The 18,698-nt window shown below is 36.1% G+C and overlaps 1 protein-coding gene across 7 annotated transcripts in view; it reads left to right on the top strand.

Moving 5' to 3' along the window:
- Positions 1 to 18,698, top strand: part of LOC132202974 (homeobox protein orthopedia-like) — a 123,216-nt gene that overhangs the window by 87,377 nt on the left and 17,141 nt on the right. For 3 of the 7 annotated variants that reach the window (XM_059630359.1, XM_059630358.1, XM_059630361.1), the window contains exons 1-2: positions 12,627 to 12,731; positions 16,679 to 17,070. In XM_059630359.1, the coding sequence (XP_059486342.1) occupies positions 12,647 to 12,731; positions 16,679 to 17,070 (477 nt within the window). In that variant the 5' untranslated portion in view covers positions 12,627 to 12,646. Of the gene's footprint in view, positions 1 to 11,323; positions 11,575 to 12,605; positions 12,732 to 16,678; positions 17,071 to 18,698 lie in introns of those variants that run through there. The other 4 variants (XM_059630363.1, XM_059630364.1, XM_059630360.1 and 1 more) reach the window with 4 other exon arrangements.

Here is an 18,698-nt window from a genome sequence, read left to right as displayed (position 1 = left end):
TAAGAGAGAGAGTGAAAATATTGCAACAACAAAGATTTTTAAAATCGTAAAATATGTGTTGAAAAATGTGTTTGATTTATTCTTAAGTTTTGGAAATAATATAATATTAAAGCAGAGGTTTGTGACTCAAGGCATTTTTTATGCTGCTTTTGGAATCCTCCACTTCATCCCCTATGATATAACATAATGCGCATGTTTGGCTTGTGTGCAATATTAAACGTCGCGGCGTGTTAATAAAAAAGCAAATAATAATAAGCTCGCACACGAAATTAATGCGGACGAACAAATTTATTCATGCATCAGTCGGTGGTTCCGTGATGGTCTGTGGCAGCCAATAAAGCGGGCTAATATTAATTCAAAACCATCTGCCGCGCGATACAGAAGAGAGCAGGGTGCATCTCGGCTGCAAATCTCGGCAGCCCCCGACCCGCTAATCGCCTCCTGACCGCCCCTCATATGATGCATCGCGAGGGCGAGAGATCGTAATCTCGCTGCCGCAGTCAAATATTAAAAACGCGACTTGCTCAACCAACTAACTCCCTAGCACCCGGGGAAATTAAATCAGCTGCTGCGTTTTATTGTCCAGCCGGTGCGTAGAATTTTAAAATCAAGAATGTAAAAAATTAATATATTTCCCCAATCACTTTTATAAATCAGTTAATTAAAACATGGTGCAGCCATAGCTATAAATTGATGATTATATGGACTATAGCATTATACTTATTACGTAAAATTCAGGTTTCCGGTTTATTTATTATTTAAAAAGATTATGTTAATTAAATTATTAATTTGAATATCACCCTCACATAAATCGCCAATGATATTTTTAATATTGAAATTATAGTTTAAATTTGGGCAGAGAATGCCTGATGATGCATAAATAAACATGATTTGAAACTAAATTAATTACAATCTTATCTTTCAAACCTTTGCAATATAGAAAAAACAAATACTAGATTCAGTCATAAAAACAACCTTCTCTTATTTTATAAATTATCTTGCTTTTAATATTATTGCACACACATACAGTGAGTTTTCATTAATGATTTGACTTGTTATTTAATTATTAACGTTTTATTCAATCTTTAAGTAACTTAAAAGCTTAATAATAAATAAACAGAAAAAGACTAAATATTAGACATTTTACCTGCAATGAGGAATTTGAATTATGACTCTCTAGTTAAATAAATAATTTGTTTAATTTAAAGAAGGATGTAATAAAAGAAAATTGACGACTTTTTACATTTTGGATTTAAGAACATTGAGAGATAAAAGTGCGACAGAATTAAATTGTTTCCTCGTCGCTCAGCAGGAGATTTTGGCAACACCCTCCGAATTCCCATTATTGCCTGTTCGGCCCATTTGCTGGCAGTTGCCTGCGTTAACTTCCTCTTTCTCCGTCTCCGTTTATTTTATTTCCTCGGTCCGCTCTCGCCTCTTTTAAACTTGAGGGCGACAATTCGATTATCTCCCGGCGGATTGCTCAGGACTTTTGTATTTTTCTCCCTTTCACGTTGCAATCTCTTTTTTTTACTCCTCTGGTAGAAACAACGGTCCGCAACGGTCGGTTCTTTTCCATCCGAATGCAGATGATGTAATATTGTCACTCGGAAAAGGGACTCTTTGTTTCTATTTATGGGTCGGGGTGGCTTTCGGTCGAGGGTCTCCAGGGGCCGCATCGCCGCGCGCGGGAGTATCATATAGAGACAAAAATGCGCGAGCATCATGTTCGTTTTTCTCGCTCGGCAGCAAAAAATATGAGAGGGTCTGTCGTTGTGTTGTTCATCATGTGCAAAGTTTTTATTTTCAGCTTTTATGGCAGAAAATTTTTCAACGTCCGTCATCCCTGGAGATTACAAATGGGCATTGCATTGGTAGATAGAGCAATAAAAAATTTTAAATTTTTCTGCTCGGACTTTCAAAGGTACTAAAAAGTGCATTTCATAGTGCAAAAAATGATAATAAGGAAAGAAAATTCCATTAAATAAATTATTTTTATGTTTTCAATATTATTTTTATCATGACAGGAGAACACCTAAATGAATAATAAAATATTATGCTAATTAAGCGAAATCTAGCAAAAGACAATTGAAGATTGAATATAAATTTTTTGCCAAAGGAAAAAAATGCAATTTTATAAAAGATAATGCAACTTCTGCCTATCTGTTCCCAATTATCACAAAGCACGGTATTTATTTTAGTTTTAAATATAAGTTAAAAATCAAAATTTAAAGACTTTTATTCTTGGGCTCTAAAATATAATTAATAAATAGAGTAAAATATTAATATTTTAGCTTATTTTAATTCCTTTAGACTCCTTTTTTGCTGCCAAAAGTGATAATTATAAAAATAAATTCATAAAAATTAATTTTTTGTGAAACATGAGGATTAATTAATTAATACTTAATTGATATTTCAATAACTGTAAATTCAGAAATTGAATAGCTCGTTGTGCAAATAAACATATACAATATTGAAGTAATCGCGTTTGTTTGAAAAGGAAGGCAGCGGTCGCGTGTTCGCAATTGACTCTTTGGTCCGCGGCAGGAGAGAATGACACTGCACGTTTAAATGAGGATTATCGTGTCGTGATGACACGGTTGATAGCAGCTGAGCAAACAGGCAGTGCGGCGAGGGTCTTTCCGATATATATTGTCAGCAAGTGCGAGGGTGGTTTAATGGGCCGATATATACGCGAACGAGGCGTTAACCGGGCAGTTTGTATATGATCTGGACGACCCGCAGCGCGCGACCATTCGCGCGCAGCCCCATCTCGCCGTTGCGAAAAAGAATATCGCAGGAGAGAGCAGGAGCGATATAGTGAGAGAGGCCACTGCAAATAACTGTGTACGTGTGAACGTCTGGAAATAAAAATAGTCGTTTGGTCCTCTTTAGTACAGGGGCTGAAAATTGCACACTAACTAACAATTTCAAGCTGGATTTTTTTCCATTTTTCTTTTTATTATTATTAAATTATTATTATTTTGCAGGTTTCCATTTCATAAGTTGAACGGTTTTCATTTTAAAACCAATTATCTCCCAGTAAACTCCTTCATATTTGAAATTTTTTGCATAGGAACAGATTTCTAAAGCAGAGAGTTTATTTTCAATTTTTAAAAAATTTCTTTATTACAATAAAATAAAACTCAAAAATTATTAAAAACATGAATCAACATAGGTTGGTATTTGAATTTGTTAGTTTTAAGATTTTAATTTTTGTGTTAAAATGTGGCGTTTTTATAAATTTGCTGATGTTTTGTATTTTTCTTGCTCATGAAATAGGGTCGCAGACCGTGATCGAAACTGGTAGATCCGTTTACAACAAAACAAAATTTTTTGCAACGAGGACAAGCCCGATTTCTTCATTTCCATGAACCAACATTACTTTGAGTATTATTTCTTCCAAGTAAAGGTCACGCTGAATTTTTAGACGACAAACGTCCACTGCAAATGTATATTTCATGTTTATAAGTAATCAAATCAAATGATAAGAGTGATAAAAAAAAAATACAAAAAATACATAACACCCAATCATACATATAACACTGAACGTAAAGGATTTAAATAACTTAAAGCCATTTTATGTGATGATTGATGATTTAGATTCTTAAGTACCGCAAACACGAATTTGATTCATTTCTTACAACAGCGTCTTGGCCGAAATTTGCATTTTTTTTTAACCATTATCTTGAAGATTAATTACAATTAAAAATATAAATATCTGTATGATCATTATGATCAGAGGTCATCTAAAGTTCTACTGCGTAAATACTCATTTTTTTTTTTTTATTAATATTTCTTTTAACCTTAACAACACAAAAATGAGATCCTTCCCCACACCACTTTACACAATCTTGCTCACTATATAAACATGAATTTTCTGTTTTAATTAGTTTATGATTTGTATTCACTTAACTATTTAAAATATTTTGATTTGCGAAACATTTTACTCTGCAGTGAATTGCCAGCCTTTCAAATTGATTCAGCTTTGCCAAAATTTGAGGCGGTAGAAGCGCCACTTTGGTATAGGTTGGGTGGTGGCGCCAGGAAAAGCGGGCAAGAGACGCGCTCAGGTCTATTATTGCCTGGAAACCATTAAAAGCTCAGCGAAATTGGTTTTCTTTCTATTTTATGGCGGCGAAAGTGAGTCGCGCGCACGCGGCGCTCTCTCGCAATAAAGTTTTAAGTCTCTCTTTGAACTTTATGTATTACGAGGGCTATGATATTGCGCTCTCCGTCTCCGGCACACCAGCGGAACTAATATCGCCTTCTCCATAAATCGGTTGCGTTGTTGGTCGGAGAGTTTGGGGATGCCGGCGAGTACACGCACATGATTTAGATATCACCGAGGCCTATCAATTTTCATTAGTCTAAACCCTACACGTTTAATGAAGTGCCGCGCGCGCTGCTCTGCGCGTATATAAACAGCAATGCAACCAAACAACCCACGACTTCTATCTCTCTCGCTCTCCCTCTTGTAATGCGTTTCGAGTCGCACACAAACACAAAAACGTATATTCCAGAGCGGGGCAGGCGCGCAGGAACAAATTCACGTCCCTGCAGCACCGAGACCAATTCTCTCCTTGCTCATAAATATTTACCTGCGATCTCTAAATGAAATTGAGTTTCCAATTAGCTATTTTACACCGAAATGTGTATAATATTTAATATATAAGTATGTATCACGAAATATTAGCTTATGTAAGCTACAGCAATTACTGTATACAGCAAATAGGTTATTTAATTTCACACAAATTCAAAAATTTTAGTTTATAGTATAGGTTTTCTTTGTATAATTAATTCATAACACCATCTTTGTGTAGTTTTGATTAATCTGATGTTTATTCGGTTGGTAAGAGTAAAATTCAAATTCCAGTTTCCATTTGTGTAACTTGCAATTAAACATTTAATAATTTATTACTTTAAAGTTTCTGACTTAAACAATGTGGGAAAAACTTTGAGCTTTGAAATAGATTTTTTGATTGTCAACAAAAAGATTAAAAAATCGTCAGCTTAAATTCGCGCAGACCTATCTTTTTTATCCTTAACAACGATGCTTTGTTTGGCGTGCTTATGTGTATTCACTTTTTCCATCATTTCCTTTTCTTCGAAAGACTTTAGAAGTGAAGAATAAGCAGCATCTATAACAACTGCGAAACTTCAGTTTTCTTCTTTATCCTGAATAGGCAATCCGCTCCTCGTGCGAGTGTGCCCAGTTGCATACCTAGACAAAATGCACCACCAACGTTGCTCAGAAATTTCGCACGCGAACAGCAATAAATCGTGGACTAATTGCACTAAAGTGTCGCGTCTCACAATTAATCATCATAAATTCGAACCGCGGGAATTACGCCCAAAATTGTTTAGGCCCGAAATCTCTTTGCCATAAATAAAATTAGCGGTGCGCTAATGAGACTGATGAAAAGCGCAGCGATTAAATTGTTGCCCGCACCAGCAGACAACAAGCAATGTGTTTGCATAATGAGCTGCAAATTAATCAAATTTCCTTCGGGCGGTTAAACACGAATTACGAGAGAGAGAGCACGCAGCGAATTTACATCAAAATGCAACCAACGCTGGTGGTCGTTTTGAACCTTTAAAGCAAGCGTTAGACAACCCACTGCATAATTGTTTTTATTTTTAATATTTAATTGTAATTTTACGCAGAAATTTATCCTATTTATTTATTAATTAAGACCAATATAAATAACAATCAATAAAATTTATTAATTAAAAATTTATCTTCAAAGAAAATTTATGTGATATTTTTTAATTTTGTAACCGTTTGGTTGAATAAAATTTGAATTGCATATATTTTATGCCCTTTTTCTTAATATTTAATTAATCTGTAGATCAAAAATTAGTTAATTTTAATAACAATTATCGAATAAAAGCTTCAAGCATCTTCAGGACGGTGCATCGCGATTGAAACGCTCTCAAGGCTAATTTCACGTTAATAAAATCGGCGTGCGTGTCACGCTGAGCGGGCGGGCGACAAGAAAATCTCCTGCCAAGTTGACTTTAATCAAAAAGGGGCGATCAAATAAATGAAGAGCAATATATCGGTGTGTACTGCAGAATAAAGCGGCCGGCCGGAGACTCACGCGCAGATGATCGGAAAAGGGCGCGGCGCACCCTGCACACGTGAGCGACCCTCGCACACCGGGGGGCTGAATTAACACACACGCCGACGGGGTGGCTGTTTGTTTATGAAAAAGAAATTTATTCATCAGTCAACGCCAGCAGCCACGCAAGGAAATGCACGGCGCGCGTGCCACTGCCAAATCTAATTGTTTATCTCGCCCCCAATCTCCCCTGCAAACCAGAGCCATTAATTGATTTCAAACAATTAACAGTATAGTTTGTCGAAAATTTTTAAAAAATGCCCAATTTTAATTTTACTTTTCTTTTATTTAATTTCTGTTTATTTGTTAAAAGGCTGTCCTTTTTTTAGGCCATAAATGCCAAATAAAATAACACATTTGCCTCATTTAACACATTTTTACTAACCCATGTACAAAATTGATTTTTATTTTTTTATTGTTTAACCTTAATTGTTTTATCCAGAACCTGGCTAATTAGCCTCTCTCATTGCCAAATTAAAATTAAATTTTCTGCTCGATTTTACCTCTTTTGACTGCTTTGTCATTTCATTCATCGCTTTCAATAAAAAAGCTCCTCTGCCTGCGCTTTCTTTGGCTCTTCTTTTTCAATTTCCGCGCACAACTAAATGAGTCCTCAATTTCTTTGTTCTTCGCCGTTTCATTATTTCCTCATTTGACCTGCAAAATAATGGTGCAGCACGCAAGCGAACTGCTACGACTGGGAAAAATATATATTTCTTTCCTCTTCGCCAACTGCTTCTTTTCATCTGCGTTTCATTTTTCTCATCAAAGACCACTTTGGCAGGCAGTGGGAGGGAAAAACGAGAGAGCGAGCAAGCTCAAAGCAAGATATTGCGAATTTCATTCGCTCGCACAAATAAACAGGGCCGAGGCAAAAAAGCGGTACGAGCAATAAAACACAGAATTTGTTTCATCGACATCGTTCCGTTGCCACGCGTCAGCAGACAATTCAGAAACATTTCGCTCTATATGGTGCATTGCCCCGTCTTCGCTATGTGCTCCCCTATAAAAGATAATAGTGATAATACCGGATAATACCATCAATTATTAAGGCTCTAAAATTTTTATTTTTTAACTAGAACACAAAATATGATTAAAAAGTGAGAAAATAAAATCCATTGTAACCAAAATTTCAAATTCATGGAAATATAATGTTTATAAAACACATTGTTGTGCTCCATTTCTACAATTTTGAATTATTTGCCATTGTTGATTTATAATTTGTAGAATATGAAATTACGGGAAATTACTACATTAAATTAATTTAGTAATTTTTCACATAATAATATGAATAAAAAAATGAAATACTGCGAAGATTAAGATACAAAAATATTTGATATTTATTATATTTTTTTTAGAACCTTTAAAAAAATCAGTATCTTCTTTAAAAATAAGTACACTGGCCAGAATCTTTAAAAAAAGTTGTTTTAAATGTAACGGTACTTTGCCGAGTTATTCAAAATTTTACAATCAATTGCCAAAAAATTCGAATTTTGAATAAGAATTCAAATTGATTGGCATTTTTCTGCTTACCTTCGCAATGACAATGAGATTTAAATTTGATTCCATGAAACTCATGCAACTGAGTAGATTGTGAACACAAACAAAAATTCAAATATTCAAATCGTATGCTATTAAGAATTAATTTCTCATTCATTTGATTTGCCTTCTTTATATCCACAATCCATCATAAGTCAAAGAATTTTGCAATAAAAATCGGAAAATGAAATTTGACCGAAACTCGTTTATTTAAAAATCTTCAATTTCTTGGCTTTTTCTTCCTGCAGGCTTTTCAGCGGCGCCTGTTGTTGACCTTCTTTGGCATTTTCTTGGCCCTCGCGTTGAACTTGGCTTTTTCAGGGCCGCTGAGGCCTTTCCACAGTTTGGCCACATCAGCAAAGACCTGCTGAGGAGAGGATCCGGGCTTCTTTGCTCGCTTGTAATTTTCGCGGACGAAAATGTTGAAGCCGGTGACCTGGCGGGTTCGGCGCTGCACCTTTTGCTGTCCAGCCATCTCGTTCAAGAGTCAAGAAGGAAATGAATTTCGGTTTGATTGTCACAGCGAAATTCAAATCAACAATCCACAAAGAGCTGCATTGTTGAGCTCAACGGTCGTTTCTATGCCAACAAACAACCTTACTTTGACATTGTTGCCATGGAAACCGCATTGAAAAACTAACCCATTTACAAATTATATACATCACATGTCCAGTTAAAATATAATAAAAAATAATCTCATAAAATTTCTTTGACGATCATTTTTATCATTTTACAGTGATAAAAAAATATTTAAAATTTATTACTATTATGGCAGATTGTTTATATGAAATCGCCTAACATAAAAAAATGCCTTAATTATGTGAACATGAGAATTTTTAATTATTTAACACTACAAAATTTCAATTAACTCTCTTATAACTTGATCATATGTGCTCCAAATTGTATTTTGACAATGTTGGCCTAAATATTTCAAAGTTTTGTAAATTAAAATTGTAGCTCTGTTTCGTTACATCCCATTCTTCAATTTAATTATATTTCTGTAAAATTATTAAATTAGAAATTGCCAAGTTGGTACATTACAATGATGAAAAAAGTCGGTGCAGGGAGCTTGAACCAGACAAAATAATCGGCAGTCAGGTATACTCGGCGCGATTTTCATTCACCGGCGAGTGGGAAAAAATAAAAAAGAATCCACGGTGAAATCTCTGCTCGCTGCGTTTCCATCTCTTGCCAACGCAATCTCTCTCTATATATCTCTCTCTTTTATTTTTAATAAAAACATAATATGAAATTTATTTGAGAGGCTGGCACTACACATAGGGAGCGAGAGAGATGACAGAGAGAGAGAGAGAGCGAGCGAGTGCGAGGGCGGCCAGGTATGCAACACTGGCGCAGCTTTTATTGCATTCCTCGCTGCCATGGCAACTTCGGCGCTCCCGCCCTGTAGCCCTTCTTTCCATCCTGAAATGCGCGTGCACATATTAATTTTGCACAACACGAGTATCGAATTGGATTTTTATTATTCGCAATTGAAAAAATAGTTAAATTTTATTGTACTTCTAAGAGCGAATCTACATAATACAAAATAATTAAATTCACTAATGCTACTAATTAATTTTATTATGGCGAAACTTCATCTTATATATTAATTTCCTTCAATATAGCAATTATCTGATCAAATTGTGACTGCCTAATAGTTTTTTTTAACTAAAAGTTAAAATTTCCTACTGTGTGCTGTGTTGTGTGCCTCATATAATTAATTAAATTTAATATTACTTATTATTTAATATATAAAAAACTCAATAAAATAATTTATGATGTATAAATGTGTGATATAAGTTTTTAAATGTTTTACATTGGTTCTACAATAGTTAATAAAATCTTTTATTTTGACAAAATATTTTCTGCAAATCCATTGTAGATTGCTAATGGCTGGCAACTCTAATGGCAATCAAATAATAAAAACATTTAAATCTCTAAACTCGCATAGGATCTTAACGAGAGTCTGAGGCACGTGCTGCACAAATAGAGATATAGGTGTATAATAGCAAGTTTGTAGCGAGGGAGCAGCACGCACGCGACGACTGCAATTAATTAAACCAGGTATTTCATTACGGCATTGCTGCTCTCCGCTGCCTCTCTTGACAGATGCACACAATTTGCGATATTGGGACTGCCGCATACCAGGAATTTTCTTATTATGCTTCTCCTCTCTCACTTTAAAAATGAAATTTGTACCAAAAAGGGCACTATTAATATATAGCAAAAAAAAATAATCAAAACACAGCTTTTCATATTAATTCCTTTATGTTTTATCTGAACATTTCGATTCTCTATATAAATGTTAATTTTGATGTCAAACAATCCTGGCTCGCAGCACTTTGTCATCTCTCGTCGGGCGCTGCTGGAGAATGCGTGTGCGAGACGCTGTTTGATTAAATAATAAAGCTATTAGCAAAAGGGCAACCTGTTTAACCAGCGGTGGCTTCCACCCCGCTTCGTCGTCGACCCCCGACGCGTTCCCACGGGCACCCTACCTGCAATAAAACGCGGCGGCCGCGCGTCCGAGCCAAACGATTCGCACGCGCCTCTCTCAATTCTCTCTTTCCCCGTTCCTAACATCCATCTATATTCATATAAAATGATCTGCCTTTGTAATAATCAACTAATAAAATGCTCGATCGTTTCATTGTTATATTGCTTTCTCTCTCTTGCTTTGTGCGCTTTCATCATCCTGCACGCGCAACACACTATATATGTATCATTTTAATTTGTATCTACGGATGCCGCCGCCGCCGCTCACGTTTGATATTTATTCAGGTATGAACGAGTGTTTTATTATTAAATCACCGACAGCAGCCGTCGGCTCTGATTAATTTTGTTGCCGAGCTGCTGCTCTCTCTGTCTCTGCGCTTCAACGTTCGAAGTACTTTTAGCAACAAATTCTAATATCGATCCTGTAGGGATATATTTTGAAATTTTTTGCTCAGCGTGCGTAGTCTGGTAAAAAATGTTTCACATTATTTTTTGTTCTGGAAAATTATTTCATAACTATCAATTAACCTGTTCATGGCACACCGTGCTTCAATTAGAAACTTTAATTATGTATAATCTTAATAAGTGAGTTCTTTAGAAATACTCCTTGTATATGTAAAAAAAAATGTGCAATTTTAATTGAAACAAAATGCTAAATATAAAATTGATTCTGTAATCTGTTCATGGACCAGGTTTAAAATAATAATTAAATTCATTGCTGCGTGGTTGATGCTGGATTTTTAAAGGAAGCAAAAAGATATTATCATTATCATGACAATAACCAGCATAAACATAATTAAAATAATATTACTTTTAGGAAATTATTTAAACTGCACACTTTTTAAAAACAATTAATTAAAAAAAAAACATGCCTCAATAATATATTGACAATGTCAGTCTTATTATTTATAATTTGAGATGTTGAGCGCCTAATCAGGCATCCCCGTCCATGGTTACGACAGCTGTGCGCGAATTTGCAAAAAGCGTCAAGATGTGCAAAAATCAGAGTCAGGTGCACCTGATTGTGAGCCGAGTCGCGAGAGGCAAAAGTGCGAGGCCACGCCCCCGACCCGCCTCCCGGGGCAGGAGGGGGCATCGCCATGGCAAGTGCACCGCGGGCCCGACGATTGGGTAGTGGGTAAAAATCGGCGCGAGACATCCCTTCCTGCGCCCTCGGCCGCCCCGCGAGTGCAGCCCCCGCGCATCCTTCAGCCCCCGATGATCCGTCCGACATCCATCGGTCGACGATCCATAAAACGCAGCGCATTAAATCTCATCTGGCGTGCGAGCCGCGCGTGATTAGCGTTTGTTGCACCCGCGCTCCGACTGAATGCTGCAGCCGAGTGTTCCTGACCAAGATTTACAACGACCTCTCAGGTGTCCCTCGAAATGCTCAATCACATCTGCAATCTTGGTGAGCCATCAATTTTTGTACCCACTTCATTCACTAATTTGTGATTGTTAATTTAATTTTCAAAATAATTTTCATACTTTCCGAATTGAAAAGTTAGATTGAATCTCCTAATTATAATATTCCACAAAATTTCAGATTTGCAAAGCTTTTTATTACATCGGGTAACTATTTACCAAAGTAAAATATATTTGTTTAACAACAATTTTGGACAGGACTGTAAAATTAAAATATTTTATGAACTTTTTTTTAAGATGTTCCATATAAACTTTTAAATATTTAATCACCTCAACATTTTTTAATTCAACTCCTCAAAAGAACTGAAAAACATAATTTAAAAACTTTAAAAATAAATGTAATAAATATTTGTTTTCTAACATAAATTTATATTTATTAAAATATTATACTTAAATTAAAATTTTTTAATTTTTTTATTAATAGTTTTACACAATTAATTTATATTACTTCTACCATCTACGGTTGAATATTAGAGAAAAATGAAAGTAACTTGTAGCCTGATTATTGTTCCAGTGTTGACGATTTATAGTTGAATTATTATTGTCCCTTTGCGATGGAATGTAGTTCCAAAGTGTTATAATATTAAAAGTTAACTCACTATATATAAAATAATATATGTTGTAATAAATTTAATTCATTAAAACACTCTCCATATAAAGCGAGTTATTCGCCTTTTTTTGATGCGACTTTGGTGCCATAGAAGCTTCCACTCTCTTTTCTCGCCGGCTGCACGCAATTTAATTACGAATTGGGGTCCTTGATAGGCGCTGGCGTAAATTAAATTTACGTCGCGGCCAACCATAGCTATGCAGAGTGCACGTCCCTCTGTCGCGAGTTTGAGCTCGCGGCCGACCCGAAACACTTTCGGCAGTCGGCCTCGGGGGTCCGAGTTGCGAGGGGCCCTCGCAGTCAGGGCGAAAGGGTCGTTCTAGGCGCGGGCAGAACCGAGGCGGAGTCGTCGGATGCGCGGGGTGGAGGGGACACGCGAGTGGAGGCGCGCGGGCAGCGGCTCCGCGGTGCTCACTAGGTGCCCGACCGCGACCGATCTCGCTGGGTCATGTGCTGCAGTCCTCAGCTGGGACACCTTTACTTTCCCGCCACGGTGGATTGCTTCTACAACTCGCCCATCGCGACCTCCCAAGGTACGAGCAAACCTTCGCCCTATTTAATTGGAAAATTCATATCATAATCTTTACCAATTCTATTATAATTCTATTATATTATGAAATAGTTAGAGTAAACTGCATTTCCAATTTTACATAAAAAAATGACTTTGAAAAAGTTGATACTCGAGGAGATGATCATGGAAATGAAGAAGTTGGGCTTGTCCTCGTTGTAAAAAATTTTTTGTTGTCAAAAAACGAAGACTTCTTTATTTCCAAAAAAGTTTACTGTTATCCATTTTTTGTTCTATGAAGTATTTAATTGTCAATTCGTAAAGGCTTACTTATTAAAATATAATATTTCCAGTAAAGTAGAATACCTAAGCTGAAATAGACAAAATAGGTATAGGAAAAAAACGACGAAATATTATAAAAAATTAAATTTAAAATAATTAACAAATGCTGTGAGAAATACATTTGTTTAAACTAAATAACAGTATGCAAATTTGCTTAATGAGTAGCTGAAAAAGTGACTTTAATTGTATTATATAAAATAATTTAAGTTTCTTTTCATTGCATTTGAAATATATAAAATAATTATTCTTATAATGAATGTTCAAAAACATTTTGCAATTTTCAAAATGGTATGGATTATGAAAAAGCCTAATACGCGCTGACCGTAAATTAAAGAAAATAAAATAGAATGTATCATATAAAACAAAAGAACTGCAATGGTAATTCTGAAGTTTTATTTTTCTTTCTTTGGTTAACTTTTTGATGAATAGATTGTCAGAAATAATGGGTGCGTTTCATTGAAAAAACCTTTTAAGCGCAAGACAAGGTTGCCTAACTTTTTTGAATATTTACTTAAATAGCATAAAAGCATACCTTATTGAGAAGTACTGTATGGAATATCCAACTTATATTTTTGGAAAGTGCAATGCAGAATCATACACTTGAACAAACAAGACCCCAATTGTTTTGCTCATATCACACTTGAACGAGGAATTGTATTCTAAGAAATTGACTTTCGTCCACCTTCGCGCACCAAAGCAAACACCAGTGGCCTATGCTCTGTAAGGTGCCATACGAAACTCGTGGCGTCCACTTCTTTTTCGCTCACAAGTCTCACCCTGATATCAAAATTAGCACCTTGAGAGCGTCCGAGAGCGGACGAGTTGCTGCGCGCGTGGTGACACTTGCGTCACCTTGTCCAATACGCCATTGCCGGTGGTCTCTTGTCGAGAAGACAAACAAGTCCGGGATCCTCTTTTCATCTCGTTGAAGCTCAAATTGATTAGTTAAAAAAGCTCCCACGCATTGAGTCCATGACATTTTTGTCTGCTCTTATTGTTAGCTCTTATTGTTAGAAGAAACTGAATGGACTAGTTTGAAAATGTTAATGTCTATACTATGCTCTTTAGTCTTAGCTATAATTTTTTTGTTTTTATTTTAATGGGCCAGTTGATTTCATATTAAAGCCATGAATTCTCCGAATCAATTTTTATTCTTTCAAAAAACGTAAGTCAGATTTACGTGGTTTCGTAAATTTTATACAAAAAAATATTTGTAAGTTGAAAATTATAAAATTATCATAATAATATGACAAATATGATATTACACACACACATTAACTGCTAGTCTTCTTAAATAAGTTTTTTGTTGCAAAATTCTGGTCGTCAATGTAAGCCAGGTTGCCATTTTTTAAAAGGGTGTTTGTTTTATTTAAGTCGATAAATTAAAAGAGCTTGCTTATTTTAGTTATCTGGAAGTCCGCAGATGTTTTAAGGTTTAATTGCATAAACTGACTAATTTCAACTTACTTAAAGAATCTAAATTTAATTTATTTTTCACCACTAGATGGCAAAGAATTAAAAATAAATCAGTTCTTCAATCTCTTAATACAAGCAGCTGAAGCACATAATAATTTCCAATTAATAATGAAGCATCCATAATCCAAATTAACCCGCGGGAGTGTATCCGAGCGTCTTGAAGTCTCTCGGCTGCCATAATGCAAAAGAGCACCTTGCGCGCATTTGCAGAGTTGGGGCGGTTTGTGTGTGTGTGCGGGGCGAGGGCACGCGTCTCATCCCTCTGCCTGCGGAGATAATGTTCAGCACAACACCGAGCGTTGCTGGTTTATTATGGAGCAGCCTAAAAGTTATGGGCCGTGATGAAAGAAATATAAATCTGCTCTGGCTGGGTGTATTACCAGCAGAGCGAAACTTTGTTCTTCCCATGAGACAGCTCAGCAATATTTACGAGTTTTGAGCACCCCCATTACACCCTCGTGCACGCGCGCCGCGCGCAGCACACCTTTTAGATGAGCCCCGGCGCATGATTGTGCTGCTTTTCCTTCTTTTATATTGCGAGCTATCCAGCCAGCCGGCGGGAGCTGCACCGAAAAGTTTTATTAAAAGTATACATCATGTCAGTCTGCGGACGAAAGAGTGCTGCGTGCGTTGTTTCAGCAGCTTGGCCGGAGCAGGGGCGGCTTCTCGCACCGGCCGCATCGTGATTCTGCACTTTGGATTATCGACTGATTGATTTTGTGTCAGATCGGCCCGACGGATATGCCGTTTCAATGAGCTGCACGCAAACAATCAACTACCCCAAATATTCAAAACCATTTATAAAAGAAATCAATTAAAACGTTTTTTAATTAATACTTATTGCTAGTCTTTCAATATAATGTGTCAATTTAATAGCTCTTCACTCGAAAACTAATGTTTTCTTGATTTTCATATCTGCCATCTCAGATCTTGATTTTCTAATTAAAAATTAACAAATCAAATATATTAACTTGATTTTAAGAAGCTTTCCGCAATTTTAAGCAGGTTGTTTATATAATGTGCTGTTGCTATCAAATTTAAATAATAGGAATTAAGTTACATCGTAGAAAATATTTAGGTGTTTAGCTACTTCCAGAGCATTTCTGTTTTCAAACTGTCTTTAAAAAATTTCCTCATCCAGTAAAAACATAATAAAATTATGTAAAAAATCAATTTCACAAGTAAATTTCCCATGTAAGAATGAAATGACTTTCGCAATAAAAAAAACGGCAGTAATTTAAAGTTTATTAAAATTAAGATTTATGATTAAAAAGTTTAATTGCAAGAATCAGAAATAAAGAAAAATAGGTTTAAATCTACGATATTATTTTAATTTTAAAGTCATATTTATTTAATAGTCAATTTTAGTAACATTACATAAAAAAATATATAATTTTGCACACACACCGTATATGTTAATTAAATTTTCAAGAAGCACCTTGCATGTTTACAAACCCAAGTTGATTCGGTGAAACAATCAAATACCCCTTTAAATAATTTATTTTCTGCAACTCATCCTTGGGTACAAAAGTTGCAAAGTGGTAACTTGTGCTTTCAAAACGAGACGACTTGTTTCTCTTGTGCTGTGTATATCTCGTGCGTGTGTGACAATGACACTGGCGGCGAGATGCACCCCTGTGTAATGGGGTGTTAGCATCCTATGAATATCTAATGAGGCGAAATTGGGCCAGCGCAAGATATACATTATTGCATTACAATCTGTTACATCCGCTGCCAGCCATCCAGAGTGCAGTATTAAAAATTCATACGGTCAAATTGTGGAAATTGCGAATCTGAATTCTCCCACGGCGGGGCATGTAAATTACTAAATTACTGCTTATTTCCCATGAAATATCTTTTAGGCTGAAAATTCTGTGTGAAATATTAATAAAAATAAATTGTTCATTCTCAATTTTGGAATAACAAAAACGGAATAAGTTAATTTTGAGCAATAATTTGATACAAATATTAAATTTCTCTAAACTTAAATACATAAGGCGTATTTTTAACCCCAATTTAAAAATAGTATCAAAATTCATTTTTAAATATGAAAAATAAAAAAAATTTACTTTAGGCTATATTTTCTTTGACTTATTTTACCACCTTATTATGATATGATTGTGTTATTGCAAAAAAGCGGGACTTATCGTGTAGGTGTGTGCATGTTTGGCCTAGGTTCGAAGCAGCACCACCACCACCATCAACCAGAGGGATGTGACGATTTGAAGTCTTCAGTGGTGCAGCAGGCGGCCGGCGAGCTGCTCAAGTCTGCGGTCACCTCGCTTGAGCAGCATGGCGTCGTGGTGACCGCCGGTCCGCCGCCTCCACGGCCGCCTCCAGTCTGCAGCAGTGACTCGTCCGGCATCGGGGGCGGCGGAGGCGGCAACGACTCGGACAAGCCGTCCAAGCAGAAACGGCATCGGACCAGATTCACCCCGGCGCAGCTGAACGAACTGGAGCGCTGCTTCTCCAAGACGCATTACCCGGACATCTTCATGCGCGAGGAAATCGCCATGCGTATCGGACTTACCGAATCCAGAGTTCAGGTAGGACACTATTTTCTACTTATTCATAGCGGTAAATTCTTAGAGCTAATGGAGATTTGAAAGTTATTAGCCTATATGTCTTATTCATCTGGCTATAATTTTGTAAATATCAAAATTTTCAAATGCATCTAAAAAAAAATCGATGTTGCAAGATTGCAATGAAAGGGAACATTTGAATGAATCATTGAAAAAATAATAATAATAATTAAATTGCAATAGATTTACTTAATTAAAATTGATGTTTTTAAATTGTCTTTAATAATTTACATTATGGAAGTATTTGCATTATTTATTTATTATTTGAAGCTTATTACTTTTATGCTGACGGGAAACAACGTAAATAAAACAAATAATAAAAAGGATAAAATAGCTTCCAGTAAGTTGATGACAAGATCAATTAAATTTGAAAAAAAAAACGAAAAGAAAGCAAAAAAAAGATGAAAATGCAACCTGCTGGACATTTCTGTATGCACGGTTGCCTAGATCAAACCAAACTGAGTAATTTAATAAGGGAGTAAATTGCATCATGATTCATCTCGTGAAAATATTTTGAAATACATATTGCTTATCTATATTATAATTTATTTATTTAGAAAAAGAGATTTTCTGGCATAAGTATTTTTATTAAAAGAGAAGCTCTTTCGTATTTAAAATAATACTTCAATATAAATCAATTATAAATTATGTTCAAGCTAACTCCAACCTCTACAGTTGAGTAAAGCACTAACTCCTGCTGACTTCGTTTAAAGCATTTTCACTTTACTCCTGCCTGGGTCTTAAACTCCTGCAAAAGCTAAACTTTGGGAGCGACGCGAGATCTTAATTCAATTACGAGCGTGCGCCGTTGATCCGCGTTGCTCAACGCTGCAAAACTCTCTCGCACCTCAAAATCCCCCTGAATTTTGTGGCTTGCCCGGCGTCTCATGCATAAATTTTGGAAGCAGCTAAAGGTAAGAAAGCTGCTGAAAAATGCGCAGAGAGAGAGAAGGAAAGATCTCTCTCTCATGGAAATATTTCTTCGTTTAGGCGGAGCGCGGCGGAGGGAGAGGAGGTATCCATTTTTACGACCTCAAACCCTTCCGAATGTAAATATTATAGTCAAGTGCTGGTGAAAAGTTTTCCGTTGCGGGCTGTGTGTTGACGCGCGGCTAAAAGCAGCAGAGGAAAAAGAAACTTCTTTTCCAGAGCTCGTGAGACTCGCGGAGAGAATAAATTTTTCTTGCTCGTTGTGTCCACAAAACTCGCCGGAGAGGTAAAAGCAGCTTTCTGATTGTTGGTTTTGTACTGTGTGTTCAAACATTTGAAACATAAAATGTCTTGTCGACCGGCGACGAGACGCCTAAAATCCTTAATAATGTTTATGTTTCGATGACGACTGTTGGTTTTGTTATCAGCTCGGCGGCGCCCGTCGCAAAAATTAAATAATGGATATTCCAAAAAATAAAAAAAATTCGCCACTCTCTTTTACGATTTCAACGAATGTGAGCAAAAAAAATTGAATCTGAAGTCCAGGAGTCGCAGCGAAAATCTCACTAATGGGTGTCGTACCGTCGAATTAAAAACTTTTTATGCATTTTTCATTCATAAAACCTTTAATGGCTGCATTTTTACAGCCGTTGGTAGCTTAA

The sequence above is a fragment of the Neocloeon triangulifer genome, unplaced genomic scaffold (genome assembly GCF_031216515.1).
Source record: "Neocloeon triangulifer isolate White Clay Creek 2 clone unplaced genomic scaffold, ASM3121651v1 ptg000017l, whole genome shotgun sequence".
Lineage (NCBI taxonomy): Eukaryota > Metazoa > Arthropoda > Insecta > Ephemeroptera > Baetidae > Neocloeon > Neocloeon triangulifer.
Note: the sequence above shows the minus strand (reverse complement) of the source record. Positions and strands in the feature narration are given on the sequence as shown.